Here is a 15,170-nt window from a genome sequence, read left to right as displayed (position 1 = left end):
TCCTTGCTTTGGGAGTGAGCATAGCATATTGCTTGAGCTCTTTTGTTTGCTAGGTTTTTCTTGGTCTTGGTCTGCTCCATGGCCTGGCCATAGAAAAATATCTATCAATGATGTATCAGATTTACTGGATAACGAGCAAAATAAAAAAACTACCTTGATAGAATGATTTGTTGCAAATCAAAACTATCTAGAAGCAAATAGCCTCACATATAATGACTTCCCAAGTGGTTGGGTATGGAATAAAAGTCAAAAGGCATGGTATCCAAGACAACATGGTATTTCGATTGGAAGAATGTATAATATTGTCCCAACTGCTGGTGAGGTTTATTACCTAAGAATGCTACTCAGTATTTGCAAAGGATGTAAATCTTTTGAAGACTTGCGGATGTATGATGGTTGCGTTTTTGATACATATAAGGAGGCATGTATAGCTAGAGGATTATTGCAAGACGATGAAGAATGGTCACTTTGCCTCCAAGAGGCATATTTTTTTCAAAATAAAATGCAGTTGAGACAACTCTTTGCAATCATATTAGTGTTTGTGAGCCACTACATCCGGCTGCTCTTTGGGACACATTTTGTACCGAATTATGTGAGGACTATGTTTATGCCCTAAGGATGCATATTTTAGATGCAAGTGTACGATTTGATGTGGAAAAAATCAAACTTTGCTTCATATAGAGTGCTTTTTGCAACAACATGGGAAGAGGCTTTGCGATTATATGTTGCGTGCAAATAGACTCAACAATGGTATCCTTAAGTGAAACCGGTGCTATGGCTGAAGAGACAATGTTTAATGTTGATGAGCATCGTAATATAGCAGATCGTATGGAGACTTCCTTAAATGAGGATCAACGAGATGCCTACCACTAAGTGCTGCAAGCTATTGACACACATTCAGGGAATGTATTTTTCTTAGATGGTCCTGGTGGCTTAGGAAAAACTTACCTATACAATGAACTTCTTTCACGATTGGGAGGAAGTTGTAGAATTGCTCTTGTATGTGCATCTTCAGGTATTGCAGCTTTGCTTTTGAGTAATGGAAGAACTGCTCATTCTAGGTTTAAGATACCTTTGGATCTTCACTCTGAAGCAACTTGCAATATAAAGGTAAATAGTCAAGTTGCAGAACTTCTAAGGAATGTAGCTTTGCTTATATGGGATGAAGCTCCCATGACACATCGCTATGCATTTGAAGCAGTGGGACAGAACTTTAAGAGATTTTATGCAGTGAAATACTTTGTTTGGTGGAAAAGTCGTTTTGTTTGGAGGCGATTTTCGACAAATACTACATGTTGTACCAAAAGGTAGTCGTGCAGACATTGTAAATGCTTCATTGTGTCATTCTCACATATGGAAATGTACGAAGATATTGAGGCTTACCAGAAATATGCGCATACTTGAACGTGGTCAAAATGCTCTTCAACGAAGTTTTTCGTGCTGGGTGCTTAATATTGGCAATGGGGATATGGATGATGGAGGAGACTTAGATAGAGTCAAAATACCTTCACACATGATACTTCCAGGAAATAGTTTGGCGGATCTTCTAGGCTTTATATATAGAGATTTGTGTCATGTGCAAGATCATGCAAGTTTTTTCAGAGATCGAGCTATACTTGCACCGCGGAATAAAGAGATGGATTTAATCAATGACTATGCATTGCAAAGAATTCATGGAGTTTGCAAAGAGTATCTTAGTGCAGATTCAATTTGTATGTCAGAGGAAAACACACGTTTGTACACAATTGAATATCTGCGTAGCCTTACTCTTGCTGGTGGTTTTCCACATCATGCTTTAGTCTTGAAAGAGAATGCTCCTATCATGTTGCTGCGGAATTTGGATCCAAGACGTGGTTTGTGTAACGGAATCAGATTGATATGCAAGAAATTTCATCATAAGGTAATTGAGGCAGAGATAGTTACAGGATCGAATATTTGAGAGAGAGTTTTTATTCCAAGGATTGACGTTATTATTGGAAACCATCAGGGGCTTCCATTTCAAATGAAGCGTCGTCAGTTTCCAATCAGTCTTGCTTTTGGGATGACTATCAACAAAGCACAAGGCAAACACTGGGAATTCTCGGACTATATCTTGCATCATCGATCTTCTCTCACGGAAAATTGTATGTTGCAATGTCACGTGTGCGAAGTGCAGCTGACATGAGGATTGTTGTCAATATTGAAAACACTCAATTAGCGGAGTGTTACTACACTCCAAACATTGTATTCAAGGAAGTATTGCAACTAGAGAACTCATAACAATAAGTTCAAATTAACATTGTGGCTCTCAATTAGACACAGTTGATGTTAAATTTTATTGATATCTCTTAGATCAAAGAACTGGCCACAAATGGATCCTCGACGTAGTGCATCCTATGTAGTGGGTCATATCACTGAATTCATTCGAGGTATTTATCTTCTTTTTTAATTTAGTGTATTAAATTGATCTATTATTTTCTTGAAAAGATTGTCTTATACATTGACTTACTTTGTTGAAGATCCACCGCAATGGAGGAGAAGAGTTCCTGCTATGTTTTTGGTGATCTTATTTGATACAACTCATATATTGTAAGAGCTTTTATATGGTATATTGGTAGTTTTAAGCTTTTAATGCTCTACATAATTCATGGATGCCATTGCAGAGATCATGCCATCGAGGATTTATCATCATAGGTGTTTATGAAATGCTATACTTAGGTAGAGATATGGCTATGGAAGTTATTGGAGACTACCATGTAGCCTTTTCTTTGGACCACGAGCATCGTCAGATACAAGTTAATATTTGGTTTGTGAGTGACGAGAGCACAACATGTGGGGGTTGCTGGAATCTTGCAAAATGTATATAATATAGGTCCTTGGACTTATAGAATCCCTAACATGGTCTCTCAAAGGCTACACTTTGAATAACTCTTTTGTATTAGCTCTGCTACATTCAAAATATTCAAATCATCTTTGTGAAATTGTGAAATTTCAAAGTCTTTTGAATTGCTTTCATTCCTCTCTCTCTCTCTCTCTCTCTCTCTCTCTCTCTCTCTCTCTCTCTCTCTCTCTCTCTCTCTCTCTCTCTCTCTCTCTCAGGCTACACTTTGAATAACTCTTGTGTTATCTCTGCTATATTCAAAATATTCAAAGCATCTTTGTGAAGTTATGAAATTTCAAAGTCTTTTAAATTGCTTTCATTCCTCTCTCTCTCTCTCTCTCTCTCTCTCTCTCTCTCAAACCCTTCACTTAAATTTTACATCTCTACAGTATGATAATCAAAGTCTTATTTATTCTATTTCATCTTTCTTCCTCTTAAACTTCTAAATGTTTGCAATTAGAGCAGATAAAGAATGGCACGATACATCATGGTTTCGTACACCCTGAATGATGTACCTTGTTATATTAGAGGTATGTAAAATCTTATCTTTGATAATTACTTTTACCATGAAGGAGAACTTTGTGGTATTTATTTTGTATATTTACATGTACGACGTTTTTTTCTAGATCCTCCATTGTGGAGGGGTCCTGCACATGCTGAGGATATTGTTCGTATTATCGAAGATTTTGAGATCCTTCGGTGCGTATAGCTTGAACTTGAATCCATGTGACACTAAATGCGTTGTTACTTTTTATGCCTGAATGGTTGGTTGTTATCTTCATTGCATGCTTCAATCTTATTGCAGACATTCTGTCTTGGCATTATATGAAGCACGATATTTTAGAAATGTTGTAGGTTATTATCATATAAAGTTTGATATAAACGATATGCGAATCACTGTAAGAGAGTTAGGTATGCAACGGCCTCTCAATTGCAACTTTTCATACGGTCCCTATGGAGTGAATGAACGGATGTTTAGAATCTATTCTTTGGGTGACGCACCTCGATACCTCGGTCGCAGTGTTTGACGTGTTGGACCTTGGATCTTGAGAGTTCCAAGTAGAGTGTGTCGTAGGCTCAACTTCTTTAGCTGATCGAGCACTTTGATCCATTGTCTAAGAATTTTAAGAACCATATTTTTTTACTTATTGTTGGATTATTGAAGTGGGTTTTTGTTGAGATGTTGAGCTCTACATCTTGAGCTGGCATCCACTACGGGTCTTGGCCGCTTATGGCATTTACTCACTGGCACGTTAGGTGACCGACATGGAGGATATCTGCCAGTGATTCTACAGTTGGACTACACTTATAGTGCCAGCCTAGTATGCTTCTAGCGAGTTCACACTTAGTGACCGCATGTACATATGTGCTACTTTTTTTCAGTTTTAGCACTTAGTCATTCTTGTACTCTCTTTTTTGTGAAAAGAAGAAGAAGCTTTCCATCTCTGTGTGGTGTGTGCTTGTCTTGTTTAGCTCTCTTGCATCCTCTTTCTTTACATGGTATCAGAGCCTGATGCAGGCAAGAGAGGCTAAGAGAGCAAGAGCATCACAATCCCTTCGTTCGTAATCCACGACCAGATGCCTGAACAGGTCTCCAAAGTGCAGTACACAGAGATTTACTGTACAAGTACAGTGGTTGTATGTACGCTTGATTGTGGACACTCATTGAGTGTAGAAAGTGTTACAGGTACCACGATAGCAGGTTCAACAGATTTGAAGGTTTTTGCAGATTGTAGCTATTTTGTCTTAGTGCTTCAAGATGTCTGACGGTTTCAGTCAGATTGTCATTGAGAAGCTTGAGAAAAATAACTACCCTGCATGGAAGTTCATAATAACTAATTTCCTAAAAGGAAAAGGTTATTGGGACTATGTAGAAGAAGACAATGAAAAGGAACCAGAGATTCCCGAGGCAAATGCTACAGCAGAACAAAGGAAAGCTTTGAGGGACTGGCAACAAGGCCAGAGCAAAGTGATGTATTGGCTTTCTATGAGCATCACAGATGGCATGATGGGCTATCTACAGGATGCTGAAACCCCCGCCATTGCATGGAAAAACTTAGGCAGAGTGTTCGAGGTGAGCACCAAGCTTCAACTAAAGTCGGAGCTAAATCAGGTTAAGAGGAACAACCTCTCCATCAATGATTATGCCTTGAAGATCAAGAGTATCATTGAGGCTCTTGGATCTATTAAAGTCTCAGTGGAAGACGATGACATTGTCCGTGCATGCTTGGATGGTCTAGGAGATGAGTATGTACATTTCAGGTCTTCCATGAATACAAGAGACGACATCCCCGTGTTCCAAGATTTGATTTCTATGCTTATTCTTGAGGAGAAGAACCTTGATACATCTTCTTCTCATGGCAGAAATAATTCTGAACAGGCCTTCTATTCTAACTCCAACAGAGGTAGAGGTAGAGGTCGTGGTCGAGGCCCAAGGGGTTGTAGGGGCCAATTTCAAGAAGGTCAATCAAATCAAAACAATACAGGTGGTAGGGGAAACCAGTCTCAAGGCAGGGGGAGTCAAAGAGGTCGTGGTGCAAGATCAAGTAGGCAGCAACATACTCCAGATAGCAGAGAATGTTGGACTTGTGGTGAAAGAGGTCGCATGTCACGTGACTGTCCAAAGGGAAAAGCAAGTGGAAAGAGAGAACAGGGCAACTATGCATCTACTAGTAGAGATGCAGATGACAACAAAAACGAGCGCATGTTTGTTATGCAGCATGTAATGAATACAATGACTGCAGAGAATTCCACCCAGGATGATGTTTGGTATGTGGATTCAGGTTCCTCTAATCACATGACATCTCATGGAGAGTGGTTTAGAGATATGCGCAAACCAGATGTGTCAGGCTATGTGTAGACAGGAGATGACACAGCTCACCCCATTGCTCATGTAGGGGATATACCTCTAAATACGAAGAGTGGGAAATCAAAGTACTTAGCAGATGTACTTCATGTCCCAAACATTACAAAGAATCTTGTTTCTATTGGACAAATGGTTGAGCAGGGTTTGCAGGTTCGCTTCAATGCGAATGGTTGTTATGTAGAAGATTTCCAGAATGGCTGTAAGCTGATCACAGAGGGCAAATGTGTGGGCAGAATGTTTACGCTGAATGTAGACATGCCTGAGGTAAAAGCTGCATTATTTGCACAGGGCACAGGTGTTGTGGCTGATGTTGACATTTGGCACAAACGCATTGTCCATGTCAATGAGCAGAGATTGCGCAGCATGCAATCAAAACAGATTGTAAAAGGTTTGCCCAAATTCAAGGTGGATGGTATGCATAAAGTGTGTGCAGCATGCCAGTTTGGAAAACAGTCAAAGGGCTCATTTCCACATGAGCGCAATGTATGTAAAAAGCCACTTGAGGTGGTGCACACAGATGTTTGGGGTCCAACCGATACTACAAGTATATATGGTTGCAGGTATTATGTCTCTTTCATTGATGACCATACAAGGAAAGTATGGGTCTACTTCATGCGTAACAAAAGTGAAGTCTTTGGTCACTTTCAGGACTTCAAAGTCATGATTGAGAAGGAGACAGATATGCAAATCAAGACATTGAGGTCAGATGGAGGGGGAGAGTACTTCTCCAACGATTTTTCAGATTTTCTGCGAATGCATGGTATACGCAGGCAGTTTACATGCAGATATACTCCACAGCAGAATGGGATCGCAGAAAGGAAAAACACGCACATTGCAGAGGTTTCACGTGCATTGATGAATGAGAAGAACATGCCTCATCATTTCTGGGCTGAAGCTGTAAATATAACTGTGTACATTATGAACATGACACCTATAGCTGCGGTGCATGATGTAACGCCTGAGGAAAAGTTTACAGGTACAAAGCCCGATTTGGCACACTTGAAAGTGTTTGGCTGCATAGCTTACGTGCATGTACCAGATGAGTTGCGTAGGAAATTGGATCCTAAAGTAGAGAAATGTATTCTTGTGGGATATTCCCTTGAACAAAAGGGATACATGTGCTACAATCCTACTACACAAGAATTACGAGTGAGTAGAGATGTAGTCTTTGATGAGATGAGCAGCTGGTACAGTAATGCACATGGCACTATTGGGGCTGATGTAAAAGATGATGTGGTTGTACAAAATGTGAGGCCACAGTCAGAGGTTTTGAGTGGACCACAAGAGTCCTCTTCTCGTGGCTCTGTTGAGAAGCCATGGAATGGTAGACTACGTACGCAGGTTACTCCACCAACAGGTACAGGGAATGTATCACGAAAAGGAAAGGAAAAAATAGATGAACCTCCCTTTATGGCTGATGCATCATCAAGGTTTTCACATGTAGACATGGATTCAGATGGTTCTGAACAAAGTCTTGATGGGGAATTTGGAATTCCGGCTGTTAGGACACCTGGCGTAAGGAAAGTACAAGAAGATGCTAGAGGGCAAAGGAGTGACCAGGGACCACGCAGATCTAACAGAGTCAGAAATCCAGTTCAGAAATTGACTTATGATGGGTATCTAGCGCATCACCAAGCCTACATGGCTAAGGTGATACACGATGTGGAGCCCACATGTTTTGAGGATGCAGTTGGAAATGTGCATTGGGATGATGCAATGAATGAAGAGATGGCTGCATTGGAAGCAAACGACACATGGGAGTTGGTGCCATTGCCAAGTGGCAAGAAAGCTATTGGCTATAAATGGGTGTATAAAACCAAGCATAAGGCTGATGGTAACATTGAGCGTCATAAGGCAAGGCTGGTCACAAAGGGTTATGCACAGATGTATGGCATAGACTATGAGGAGACCTTTGCTCCAGTGGCAAAGATGACGACTATGAGAGCTGTCATAGCAGTGGCTGCATCTAGAGGATGGATTATGCATCAAATGGATGTAAAGAATGCCTTCTTGAATGGTGAGTTGCAAGAGGAAGTGTATATGGATTAGCCACCTGGTTATGTCGATCCAGGTTACCCAGATTATGTATGCAGGCTTCTCAAAGCTTTGTATGGTTTGAAGCAGGGCTCTAGAGCATGGTATGACAGGATTGCCAAGTATCTTGTCAGTATTGGGTTTAGGAGAGCTCATACTGATCATTCACTCTATGTACCTGAGAGTGATGTGGGGATTGTGGTCATTACCATATATGTAGATGACCTTATTATTGTGGGTGACAATGCTATGGAGATTGACCATGTGAAGGGTCTTCTCAAACAGGAGTTTGAAATGAAAGATTTGGGCGAGTTGCGCTACTTTCTTGGCATTGAGGTGATCAGGACTCCAGAGGGTGTATGGCTGTCACAGAGACAGTATGCTTTGGACATGTTGTCAAAGTATGGTATGGCTGATTGTAAGCCAATTTCTATTCCCTTGGATGTGAATGCAAAGCTGAGTGCAGAGAAGGGTGATGTTGTTGAGGATATTAAGATGTACAGGAAGATTGTGGGTAGTCTAATCTACTTGACTATCACGAGGCCAGACTTGAGCTGCACTGTAGGCTTGGAGAGTCAGTTCATGCAGCTTCCGAAGAAGACACATTTGGATGGAGTACGACGCACACTTCGGTATGTGCAAGGGACTCTTGACTATGCATTGTTCTATGCAGTAGATGTGCCATTAGCATTGTATGGGTATACAGATGTAGATTGGGCAGGTAGCATTTTTTATAGTAGATCTACGAGTGGCTTCATGTTCTCTTTTGGGAGTGCTCCTGTTACTTGGAGCAGCAAAAAGCAGCCTACGGTTGCTTTATCAAGCACAGAGGCCGAGTACAGAGGTGCAGCAGTTGCGGCGTGCGAGGTAGCTTGGCTACGCACATTACTTGAGGACTTGGGAGTACAGGTGGACCAGCAGATTGTCATCCATTGTGACAACCTCAGCAGCATGCGGTTGGCCAGGAACCCAGTGTTCCATGCCAGGACCAAGCACATAGAGGTCCATTACCACTACGTTCGAGAGCGAGTGTTGGCGGGCGACATCGACTTGGTCTACGTTAGCACAGAGGAGCAGATAGAGGATATCTTTACCAAGGCCCTCGGAGCTGAGAAGCTTCGACGTTTCCGGACTATGCTTGGACTCTGCGACATGTAGAGCTTGAGGGGGAGTGTTGAGATGTCGAGCTCTACATCTTGAGCTGGCATCCACTACGGGTCTTGGCTGCTTATGGCATTTACTCATTGGCGCGTTAGGTGAACAACACGGAGGATCTCTGCCAGTGATTCTATAGCTGGACTACACTTATAGTGCCAGCCTAGTATGCTTCTAGCGAGTTCACACTTAGTGACCGCATGTACATATGTGCTACTTTTTTTCAGTTGTAGCACTTAGTCATTTTTGTACTCTCTTTTTTGTGAAAAGAAGAAGAAGCTTTCCATCTCTGTGTGGTGTGTGCTTGTCTTGTTTATCTCTCTTGCATCCTCTTTCTTTACAGTGTTTATCTACTACATAGGTTAATGAGAGAGAAAGAGAGAGAGAGAGAGAGAACTTTGCTAATTGCTAATGTAGGTCAACATGGGTCATGATGTATTGGCTATTCTCCCAATACATATAAAGATGATGATCTATTGGAAAGTTAAGGAAGAGTACATTTGTCAAGGAAATGGTACATGGTGTTGGTGGCATCATTGGGTGTATTCATATGCAGATGGGTGGTATGGAAATTGTGGACGCTTAAGAATTTCACTATACAAAGTGTCACAAATATTGACCAAAATAAAATTGATGAGAGTCCTACAAGAACTACATATGATTGATATTTATTATGTCAATGTTTGTGGTTGTGATATTCAATTGCGAAAGATATATCACAATCATAAATCTTATATTTCAGATGAAGAGTTTCAAGTTTTGAAATTAATTGTGAAGTTTATCAATGGGATTTATTGGAGTGATCCTCAACCGTCCAATTATATAGTAGAATATGAGTCATTGTTGTAACAAAAACATGAGGTTGTTGTAAAGACTTTGACCTTATGGATCTCTTGACACTTTTTGGAAATGTAGCTCTATTTTGGCATGGCGCTTATACTTTCGTATTGCGCTTATATTTTCGTATTGCGCTTAAACTTTTTTTAAGTGTTTAAGTGCACTTTTAACAAGTGGCCATGTTGATCATCTCTCTCTCTCTCTCTCTCTCTCTATAATTTTAAGCTTTCAGTACTAATGTTGCCCTCTTTTCTTGCAGCCAATTAAAATGGCCCATGAAATTGTGAATATTTTTCCAAGTGTAAAAAATCTTATTGTTGATGCCCTTGAAGAAAGTTTGTTACCTGCTAAATGGGGATGGCAATGGGCATGGGAAGTGATCGAGAAAAACTACACTGTTTGGGGGTCATATATAGATGAAGAGTTGGACACGATTTACATCAGGTTGCTTGATCCCTTTTTCTTTCCCAATCTTAGAATCATGCTCTTAAAGCAAGAGCTTGGGTTGATTCGTCATTACAAGATTTACTTGAGCTGGGTTCAAAAAATATATTTAAGAGAAGTTTGTAGAGCTCCAGCTCAATATCTTGATCTTGTTGAAATAGCACGACTAAGAGTGCTATGTAGATATATTTCTGATCCTTTCTAGCAATAATGTAAAAACTGATTTTGTTTGGTTTGAAATGTCTCTTTAGTGATGTGCTTTTATGTAATCTCTCTCTCTCTCTCTCTCTCTCTCTCTCTCTCTCTCTCTCTCTCTCTCTCTCTCTCTCTCTTTGTGTGTGTGTGTGTGTGAGTGTGCGCGAAAGGGAGAAGAAGAAGAGAAAGATGCGAAAAGGTTAAATGTAACAGGAGTAGTCTAAAGGGGCCAAAGACAACGTGAGGCAAAAACTCGCGTTTGAAAAATGAGTAAATAAGTATTCGTAAGTTATTGGTGATAGTGTTTTAAAAAAATATTTAAGAGAAGTATGTCAAGCTCCAGCTTAATATCTTGATTTTGTTGAAATAGCAAAACTATGAATGCCATGCTATGTAGATATATATATTCCAGAGCCTTTTTGACAATGATGTAACTTTGAAATCTTTTTGATTGAAAAGGTACAAAATTCTTTTTGGTTTGAAATCTCTCTCTTTATTGATGTGTTTTTGTTTAATCTCTCTCTCTCTCTCTCTCTCTCTCTCTCTCTCTCTCTCTCTCTCTCTCTCCCACTCATTGAAGGTAGAGGGAGAAAAGACAATCCGTATGAAATGTTTGCAAGCATAAGTAAAAACACGACACAAATGCATGATAATATTCTCCCTCCCCCCCCCTCTCTCTCTCTCTCTCTCTCCCCCTTCTCTCTCTCTCCCCCCCAACATGGAGTAACACGGATCTGACAACATGTAAACAAATATCATTAATTAATTTAATTTGTGTTATGGTAAGAGTGATCGAGACCCGCCGATAGGCGGGTTGTGCAAGCTAGTCTATATTAAAAAGCTTAGAGCCAACCTCCGCGTGGCTGCAAATGCATGCAACCACAGCTTCAACCCTCTTTTCCTTCTTCACTTTCTTCATGCTGGCTGCCATCGTGGCATCCATCCTTGGGTTGCGGGTGGAGTGGGATGCTCCTCTTCTTTTTTGTTTGCGCGGCAACCTGTGCCTTGACGTGCGAGCAACATTTCCCTTATTCTAGCAGCTTTCACCCTGAAAATCCGTCTGCTATGATCTCTCCTAGCGCTTTACACCCGCCCTCAAACTATAGGAGTCTTACCATGCACCGAGCGAGCTTTTCCGAGCAAAGACCAACCCGAGCAAGTGTTTGTACGCAATATAGTAAATTTTATCATCAACAAAATAAGGTGAGCTCTCTTTGAAAATTTTGGCACAAAGTTAAATTTTTCATTCACTTTTCATCCACAGTCAGATGGTATTTATTGTTTGTTATATGTTGATGCACTACAACAAAAAGAGTTTTCAATGGATAGACTACCTCCTAAATTCCAAAAGATCAGGTGAGATATCATTGAGCAAAGGATAATGTGGGCACCCTTGTCTTATGGATTTATGCAATGGAATAACATCTGTAAGAGTACTATTAACTGAAATTCTAGCTGACGCACTCCCAAACAGAACGTGAAAAAGAATCTATCCAAACCCATATCATATAGACATTGAAGTATGAAGTCCCATTCAATTCTATCGTAGGCCTTATCATACGCTTTGTGGCCGATTGTTTGTGAGAAGATCTTCTAGAAGAGAGTTTTTTGTAATTTTGCAATGTAGTGATCACCATCATATCTAATAAGCAATGAATTATTATGCTCTTCGAATGTTGTATGATGGTGCTAGTACTACTACTTGTAGTCAGCTCAAATATTGATAGCTGCAGGAATCATATCATAGTAGTGCAATCTGGTGCTCATGCCTCTTGATTCTTCCCAATATTGGATGGTCAATTAGCTCTCGCTTCGTAATTGCACCTACATGATTTACAACTTGACTTCCGCCGTCCAATGCTCGACTGTATCATGCAGCCTTGTTGCTACAGTATGGGGTATTGTACGTGCAAGTGCCAGCTTTGATCGCTCAACCCCAGCCAATCTCAATCTGTCTTCTTGCCATCGATCGCGATCCTTCATCTTGCCATCGATCTCGATCCTTCATCTTGCCATTGATCGAGATCTTGCCCCTTGTCTAGTGTGTGACTTTTTTGCATTTTGCATGAGTTGATGAATAGATGAGCAAGAAAGTGCCAAAGGCCGAACTCCCACTCCCGAGCCCGACCCCAAGCCCGAGCCTAGAGGTGGCGCTCAGATCCTCTATAGGGTCTCCTCCAGCCTGCTCCATTCTTGCAAACCTTGGAGACCACAAGGCGTGATGCTCTCAAGCGAGTATGGGACTACATCTAGGCTCACAAGCTGCAGAGTAGTACTGAGAAATCGCAAATCTTATGTGATCCTCCCCTTAAGAAGGCATTTGGACAAGACAATGTTAGTGCTCAAGTACTTGAGTCCCCACTTGTCATCACATTTTTATGTTGATTCTATCAGGCTGTTGGCAATGCAGACGGCAGATGGCAAAGAAATAGAATTAAACGTCAAATTGGACATGAGGGCAGAAAAGCTTATGATGGCTATAATCCTCAAGTAATTAAGCCAACAACTTCATGAGTGTAGCTAGCTACTTGCGATTTTAGCAGAGTGTGTACTTCAAGCGTTGGTTCACCATATCATGCTTGTGTAACATCATGATTTTCGTAGATATAGGTGTCCGTTGATCTTTACAGATATGCCTACTCACTTGTGTCATGCAAGATCAGCAGCTAGCTGGGTGGATGGGGCTGCCCGAGCTTCGCGGAGCCACATTGACAAACAAGTGAGAGAAGCTTAGATGTCGCGAGGTCAGAAGTCTACTTATGATTGCATTTGTAAGCTAGCCAAGGAGCCAAAAGCTGGCTGTGCGAGGAATCATGGTGACCTTCATCAGGCTGCTTATTGTCTCGCACATATTCGCCTGAGAGAGAGAGAGAGAGAGAGAGAGAGAGAGAGAGAGAGAGAGAGAGAGAGAGAGAGAGAGAGAGAGAGAGAGAGAGAGAGAGAGAGAGAGAGAGACACGAATCACAATAAATTGGACCCCATCTCCTTGCCTTGCCACCGGACCTCCATGCACACTTCTAGACACTTACAGAGAAACCCTCCTCGTCCAGCACATATAACCGTATAACGATTTGCACACAAACCGGGTTTCCCTCTAGACACTTACAGAGACACCCTCCTCGTCCAGCTCTGTTGATAACCTAACAATCTGCACACAAACAGACCAAAAAGCACCTCCTTTCTCCCCCCCGCCCCCCGTCGTCTCTCTCTCACACAGTAAAAAATATTCTCTTTGAAAGAGCGCACGCCGGCGCGCGCTCTTTCAAAGAGTTTCTTTTTTGAGAGTGAGTGAGAGATAGATAGATAGATAGATTTTATTATCATCCTCGGAGGTCAAATATGACCTATGGGACCAAAGTTACATGTGATGTAGTATGTGTATGGCTAATGAGTGACTCTCGATGCTCCAAAATTGTAGTGATGAGAGTCGCAATGGAGAGCCCACACTTTGGCAGAGAGAGAGAGAGAGAGAGAGAGAGAGAGAGAGAGAGAGAGAGAGATTCTCAAAAGCTGCAGCTATGTGAATGCACAGTCTCGTCCGTTCAGCAGACGCTTCGTCGAGGAAGGCATTAAACGCACTCTGATCATATCAGATAGAGCTCCTCTCTTACACACGAGCTGCGCCTTCGACTTCCACGTCTGCACCTCCTCTGCTTTCCCATTTACCTGACTCCTGCACGGGCGTCCGCTTAATCAAGGCAAACTTTCTTGAGGCCTTCTGCAATGATGCTTCCCAATAACCCTTAAGTGTGGCAGCTCCTCTTCCCCTTCCCCCTCTCTAATGTTGTCTTCTCTCGTCAGACGAGCGTCTTCTAGGATCTCACGTTTGCGAGGTGCTATGTATCGCTTCAACCATTGCATGCAGCAAGAGCACAAGCTCTGTTTGTTTCAAGGCTTAGCTTTGGATCACAGGAGATTGTAGTTCCCATTCAAGGTTAGCCTCTTTGTGCGCTGAGAGTTCCCTGATGAGCTTACAAGGACTCCCAATTAGGTTTTGCAATATGTTTAACAAATTAAGACAGTATGAGGCCCTCAATTATTTTTATTCTGAAATATGGAGAATCTTGGAGATTCTTTCTCTATATTCTCTCAGGTTTTTAGGAAAACTTAGGCGACTCTAAGTCCATACTGCATGGCAGTCCACGTGTTTGGTGAATATCTTGCAATTGTACTAGTTGGGTGGTCTCTCTCTCTCTCTCTCTCTCTCTCTCTCTCTCTCTCTCTCTCTCTCTCTCTCTCTCTCTCTCTCTCTCTCTCTCCTCGGCACATCGTTTGTAGAGGTGATAGGGAAGCATTAGGTCTATGTGCTAGTATTAAGGCTTTTGGGAACTGGTATGGAGGCACAACATAGCAACTGTAGGTGATAGGAGAGGGCCAAGTTTGGCATGAGTGAACGTCAGCCCTGCATATGGGTATGGGGGCTGGTGGGAGATTGGTAGAGGCAATAGCATGCAAAGGGGGGTGACTCAGGAGGTGGAGATTTTCCCAGGCAGAGGCGGAGACGGAGTGGGAGTTGGAGGCAAAGGAGGTGGTGACTTCTGGTTTTTTGGGTTGAGGGAATCTTTAGAGTAATCCATTTTCTTTTAAAGGCTACCAGTATGTATGAGATGATAAGGTTTACTTTTTGAGAAGTACAATTTTTTTCATCATATAATTGAATCGGCTTTTGTAATGCTTATTTTTTTGTGTCAAGTGGTTCAAAGTTTGGACACATCTAGTACAATATTCTAGATAGATAGATAGAGAGAGAGAGAGAGAGGGAGTTTCTTTTTGACTGAG

At 41.6% G+C, this 15,170-nt stretch overlaps 1 protein-coding gene across 1 annotated transcript; it reads left to right on the top strand.

The window, feature by feature from the left end:
* Positions 1-774: 774 nt before the first annotated feature.
* On the top strand, positions 775-3,888 carry LOC147418344 (uncharacterized). Its single transcript, XM_086507099.1, has 6 exons — positions 775-826; positions 1,016-1,263; positions 1,370-1,900; positions 1,988-2,063; positions 3,487-3,559; positions 3,666-3,888. The coding sequence occupies exons 1-6, from the start codon at positions 775-777 to the stop codon at positions 3,886-3,888; spliced, it is 1,203 nt and encodes a 400-aa protein (XP_086363225.1).
* Positions 3,889-15,170: the final 11,282 nt, after the last annotated feature.

The sequence above is a fragment of the Adiantum capillus-veneris genome, chromosome 30 (genome assembly GCF_014529385.1).
Source record: "Adiantum capillus-veneris isolate H3 chromosome 30, ASM1452938v2, whole genome shotgun sequence".
Lineage (NCBI taxonomy): Eukaryota > Viridiplantae > Streptophyta > Polypodiopsida > Polypodiales > Pteridaceae > Adiantum > Adiantum capillus-veneris.
This window is presented reverse-complemented; position numbering and strand designations above follow the sequence as displayed.